A 6999-nucleotide genomic window follows, 5' to 3' on the forward strand; every position below is an offset into this window, starting at 1 on the left:
TGATAATATAGATATAGCTAACGAAAACCCCCCTGGAAACATTTGTACGGACTCACAACCTGATACTGTGGATAATAGTTTTGGAGAAAAACCTTTTATTACATCTATTCAGGATAGATTTCTTGGTAGTACTGGTCAAGAGGTTAGTTATAATATTGATTGGAATATACCAAAAAATATTACCACGAATACTGCGATATACAATAGTTTATATAGTGGTACAGATCTAATTAATGATTCGTTAAACAATGATCAACATGTAGATATATATGACGAGTTGTTGAAAAGAAAAGAAAATGAATTATTTGGAACAAAATATACAAAAAAACGATACACGTTTTAATTGTGTTGCCAGTATAAATAATAAGAATCCATTAGAAAACTAAATTGATTTATTTCATAAATGGTTATATTGTCACAGAAGTATGATATATCTGTTGGATAATAAAGAACATTAGTTAACGTATTATGGTTATACATATAACCATAATAATATGGATTATATCTCCAAGTTAACAAATGTTTCAATGCTAATTATTATGAATCAACACAATAATAATATTTCTTTTTTTTGGATGAAATTCATAATAATATTAGAGAAAAGTATAAAAAAAAAAGAAATATAATTTTCGATAAAAAAAATGAGCAACTTGAATATGATGCTAGGGACTCTTCCTATTAATTTTAAAGAAGCACCTTTTCCTTTATAAGATGTATGGTATATATAAAATATGCTAAATTTACTATTATGTAGTGAACCCTTTTATTGAACATCAATCCATAAGATATATATGTAGATATTTATCTTTTATATATTACAGATATAATTTATATATAACTTTTGTATTTTTTCTTCTTATACGATTTATTAATTAATATGAATAATTATTTTAAACTTTCTTATTTTTTTTTAAATAAGTAAATAAACTAAATGTTAAAAGTTTTATAAATATATATTTAATATATTTATTTATATATTTATGAACAAATAAAATTAATAATATTAAAAAGATTATTTAAAATATACATATATATATATATATATATATATATATATTTAATTTTACAAATATGTTAATAAAATATAAAAACGGAAATTATTATTTAAATCATATTATCTTGTTTTCTAATTAATTGTATACATGCAGGGTCTGCTTCACTAAATGCATATCCTAATGATTTGGATTTTTCAATTCTCTAAAAAAATAAAAAATAATTAAAATGTATATAAAATAAGTAAAGATAAAAATGGTAATATATATATATATGTGCTCCATTTATTTATTTTATATTTTTTTATTTTTTTTTTTTTCCCTTACAATATCATCATCCTTATCTAATTCATTCAACTTTAACTGATCAATAACATCGTTCATGCCTATTTTTGCATTTTCCTAAAAAGGTACAAATATAAACATATATATATATATATATATATATATATATATATATATATGTATATACAAAATTATACAGAAAAAAATATACCAATACAATAATCAAAAACTATATAATATTTTTTTTTATTTTATTTTATTATTTTTTTTTTTTTTTTATTACTTGATCTAATAATAAATGATATATCTCTGGGTTGAAATTTCTCTTGTACACTTTAAAAACGTAATCTCTTAACAATGCTGTAAATAATCCCAATATAACAACGAGCCAAAAACGAAGTGACTGAACAAGATATACTATAGTTCCTAAAAGATGAATACTTCCTACACACATAAAAGAAAATGCAGTAACTAATAGCACAAACGAAAATATACTTAAAGCAATACCACTAATGGGAAGTATATTTAAATAATAGGTTTCAAATAAAATTTTAAAATTAACAATTAAAACTGTTAAAAAATAAGTAGCACATCCTACGGTCCAAATGTCGTATGGTATTCCATCTGATGTAGGTATATTATAGTATGATAAAAAATATAAAGGTATTAGAAAAACAACTGATCCATGAAAAAGGCTATTCATTACCCATGATATAAATGTTCTAATATTAAAATAATAATGATGTATACCTAATTTATATAAATTTGGTTTTTCCATTGCTGTATTTAAACTAATATCTTGATCTAACACAGCATGAATTACAACCGGTATAGCGGTAAAAAGGACATTAAATAAATGTAATAAAAATTCAAAATATATTTTTTGTCCTGAATATAAAGAAATCGAACCAAAAATAAATAATGGAAATATTAAAACCATATTTTTATAAAACATATATACCACCAATTTACTTATTCTTCTATATGATAATCTACCATGTACTAATAATAAATTTTTTAAAAATCGGAATTGGCTAATACCATAATCTGAAGAATTAAATGCTTGAACTCCTTCTTGTCCTCTTATACCTACTCCAATATTTGCTGTATTAATCATATTTCGATCATTGGCACCATCACCTATAGCTAATGTTATTTTATTTAATAATCGATTAGCTGATGATACAATAGCTCCTTTTTGATATGGACTAACTCGACCACATATAACAGATGAACATTTATCAGCTAAATAAAAGAATTTCTTTTCCATTTTTTCACTTAATAATATATCAATAACAGAACCGTCCACAACTAAAACATAATTTAATGTATTTATTAACATATTGTATTTATCTGGATTAACTAATAAACCATTTTTTTTCTTATCACTAAAAAAGTTCTTTATAAAATTATTTCGAAAAAAAGGTTTTCTATTATCATCTTCAATATTATTATTTTCATCATCAAAATCATAATGTGGTATATTTAAAGATTTTTCAACCATTAAAATATCATCATCCATTTTTTTTATTAAAGCTTCTTCACTCTGAATATATTCTTCTGTATAAATAAATTGTTCTGAATAATTATCTATTAAATTTGCGGCTATACCAATATTCATAGCAGTTTCAATTTTATCACCTGTTAACATCCATATATGAATTCCAGCCATTCTTAAATCTTCAATGGTTGAACTAACACCTTCTTGTAACTTATCTTCTATACCAGTAATACCTTGTAATATTAAATCATTTTCAATATATTCAGCAACACTTTCTAATTTCTCTTCTCTATCTTTTATACTTAAAGAAGCCTCTTTATAAAGATGATACCATTCGGCAAAACTCTCTTCACTCAATTCTCTTTGTGCAATACATAAAGTTCGTAAGCCTTCATCTGCATACGTTTCCATATGTTCAATGGTTAATTCATCTACATCTGATCGTTTGGCTAATTTTTTTAGAATCATACTACCAGCTCCTTTACAAAATAGCATAATTTTGGAATTCTTACTATTTTTACAGGTAATAACTTCTGGTGTACGTCCTTCATTATTATTATTATAAATAATATTGCAATTATTTTTATCATCACAAAAATTATCAACACTATTATTCTTGTTCTTTTCCATGTTAAATGATTTAGAGTCTCTTACATTATTATGATCAGGATTTATTACAGGTATTCTACAAATTACACTACTCATTTTTCTTTTACTTGTAAATTCAATAGTTGCTAATGTATCAATTTCATATATTTTTCCAAAGATACTTATACCATACTTCCCTTCCCTTCTATATAAAAAGGTAATATCAAAATGCTTTGCTGCATTAACTAAAGCTTCTTCATCGGGACTACTGGATGAATAGGTAGTTACCCCCTCTTTGTCCTTTTCACAAATAACAGCATGATTAATAGCTAGATGAAGGAAAAAGTTTATTAAATTTACATGATTAAAATGATTTGGATCTTTTAAATGATTTATTATATCATTATCTATAATATTTACATGAGGTGTTTTCTTTTTAAATTTCATGGTTGGTTCCACAGGTATTTCTAAATTTTTCTTCTTCAAAATATTTCTTTTAATTTCGGTAAGCCCCTTTCCATACGAAATACCATTAATAGCACATTTTCGAAATTCCATGATATTACATGTTAACGTTCCAGTTTTATCTGAAAAAATATATTCGATTTGACCTAACTCTTCAATTAAACTAGATGTTCTTGGTACAGCATTAAAATATATATAATTTTTTTCTTTCGAATCTTTAAATGATATAACTCTAGATGAAATTTCTCGTTTTGTTTCATTACTAATAATTCCCAAACTACTAGATGAATATTGTTTATTATTACCATTAATATTTTGATGACTACTGTTATTTTTAACAGCTATACAATCACTTTTCATGTCCATATTATCTTCTTCAGTTTGATTTTCATCTATATGTAATAAAGAGTTATCTGCTATTTTTTGTGATCGCCTTCGTTTTATAACATCTGCATCTGATGAAATGTCATCTTTGGGTATATTTGGAATTTCTTTTTGTTCACTAAATGAAGGAACATCTGCTTGTATTTTATGAATCATATTTTTATCGCATGAAATAAAATATGCTTGAACCACTTTAACAAAACTCATGGTAACAATTAAACTAATAGGAACGAAATTTCCTGTAATAACTACCCATGAGAAAAAAGAAATTATTCCTACTATGTATGGTTTTTTAGCCTTTTCCAAATTAAAAGGTAAATATCTAAATCGATTTTTTCTAGATGAACTGACAATTATAGCATTATAATATGCAGAAATTAAACAAATAATCATTTGAATGACCCATATAATTATGGTCATTTTATTTGTTAATATTTCTAATTTACTTGTTTTTTTAATTGATTTTGAAGAATTCATTTGTATTTTAGTTTCTCTACCTACATATATAACAATTCCCATTATCCAATCCGTATTTTTTAATTTACATCCTCTTAATACAAATTGTTTTTCATCAAAAGGTATTCTTATATAATTATCATTTTTTAATATTTTATTTTCATCCATATTATCATCATCATCATCGTCATCAATATAATTCTTATTATCACTTTTATTATTATTATTACTATTATTATTGTTGTTGCATATATTACTTCCGATAATACTACTACTCTTACTTAAATCTACACTAGATAACCTTTTTTTTCGATATTCTATTTCTTCCGTTGTTTTTTTTAATAATTCTTGTATACCAATATTTTCTACATCTATTTTCTTATCCTTTTCAAAATAAATAGTACCATACATGGTAGATAAATCTTTATTTGGTTTATCACTTAAAATAAAACCTTTTAAATTTTTCACTTTATCAATTGCAATATTTCTATCATTGCCTAATATATTAAATAAAAATGCATTAGCTTCTTTTACTTTTAAATTTGTTTCACCATCTAAACTAGAGGTTTCAACAAAGGCAATGCCATTTTTATGACTAGTACATAATAATAAGATATCTGCACAGAAAAATTCAGATCTTCTACATAAAATAATATCACCAGCTTTTATATCTTTCCATCTTTTTTTAACAGTACCTTCAATGTTTTCTAAATTTTCTTCATAATTATTAATATAATCATTAATATCAGTAATTTCATCATCATACATATCATCTTCATCATAATAATTTTCAGTACTACAAATCTTACGATTTCCAAAAATATATCTTTTTAATTTTTTAAAAATATTCTTCTTATTACTTTTCTCTTGATATATATTTTTTTCTTCTTCATTTACGATAACATAGCACATTCTATTATTTTCAATTTTATCTGTTTTATGCCTATTCCAATCTTCAAAAGCGTCTTTTATGGCGTTCGCTGTTAGCACAATTAGAAGGGGGAAAAAAACTGTGGGAATTCCATTGGTAGCAGTAAATTGAGGTATTACTTGTAATATACCAATGAAAAAAAAATACACATTTGATATCTTATGAAATTGTTCATACATATTTAAAAATATAAAATTAAAAACGGTATATTTAGACGTTATCACGGAATTGTTACAGGTCCTTTTGTTTTCCCCATTTATGTTTATTTTAATATCCTTATCATCTCTACAAAGATAAAATAAAAATAAATAAATAAATAAATAAATAAATATATACATATATATATAGAATCAAATAAATGTACAAAAAAAATTATTGTTCACACTTTTTAGCATTTCTATACAACCATAATAAATTTAATTTACATATATTTATTTATAACTTACTCATTTTTTCCTTTTAAAAAGTTCAGTGTTTTCCTATAAACTAAGGACATGTTTCTCCTTTTACTTATTTTATACTTATAGCGATGTAAATATTATTTCTTCTTTTTTTGTTTTGTTTTATACATATACGTATATTTAAACATTTAAGGCATTTTTTTTTTTTTTTTTGAAATTTTTAACTTTAGAGATATCGAATTTCAAATGAAAAAAAATATATATATATATTGATATGTATACAATTTTCACTTTATATATTAAATCTTCAAGATATTCAAATAAAAAATTATACAAAAATTCAAAAAGGAAAATATACAAACAAATTATACAAAAACTTCAAAATGTATATAAAAGTGTTTACATATATGTAACGTATATTATTATTCTTATCATTATTGTATATATAACAACACAAAAAAAAAAAAAAAAAAAAAAAAAAAAAAAGGAAAAAAAAATGAAATGAATTTAATTAGATATATATTATATATATGTGTATATTATGTTAGTTTCATATAAAAATTATTTCTATAAATCTTAAGACAATTTTTGGTTAATAATTTCATAATTTCTATTTGTTTTTAAATAACAATATATAATATATATATATATTATATGTTTTCGTTTTACAAAATTTATAAATAATAAAAGTAGGTTATATAAATATAGCGCAATAAGAATATATCAAAATATAAATATATATATATGTTATAATAAATTCTAAAATACAATTTAAATTTTCCTTAATAAAAAATATATATATATATATACATAAAAAAAAAAATTAAAATGGATTAAATAATATTTCAAATATATATTCAATATATATATATATATATATATATATTATATTTATTATAATATTTTTATGAATAAAAAATATACGGAAAAAAAATTTTTTATTTCCAAAAAAAGAAAATTTTCTTTTTTTTTTTTTTTTTTTTTTTTTAGAATTTT

The 6999-nt window shown here is 22.1% G+C and overlaps 1 protein-coding gene and 1 pseudogene across 1 annotated transcript, besides 1 other annotated feature; one reads left to right on the plus strand and one right to left on the minus strand.

The window, feature by feature from the left end:
- Nucleotides 1-343, plus strand: PGSY75_1219500 (EMP1-like protein, putative; annotated as a pseudogene; the record flags this gene model as incomplete).
- Nucleotides 1-343: a sequence feature.
- Nucleotides 344-1104: 761 nt separating this feature from the next.
- PGSY75_1219600 (aminophospholipid-transporting P-ATPase) lies at nt 1105-6098 on the minus strand (the record flags this gene model as incomplete). The annotated part of the gene is made up of 4 exons (XM_018786776.1): nt 1105-1197; nt 1320-1394; nt 1561-5887; nt 6049-6098. 4 exons carry the CDS (start codon nt 6096-6098, stop codon nt 1105-1107), a joined length of 4545 nt encoding a protein of 1514 aa, XP_018640641.1.
- Nucleotides 6099-6999: the final 901 nt, after the last annotated feature.

The sequence above is a fragment of the Plasmodium gaboni genome, chromosome 12 (genome assembly GCF_001602025.1).
Source record: "Plasmodium gaboni strain SY75 chromosome 12, whole genome shotgun sequence".
Lineage (NCBI taxonomy): Eukaryota > Apicomplexa > Aconoidasida > Haemosporida > Plasmodiidae > Plasmodium > Plasmodium gaboni.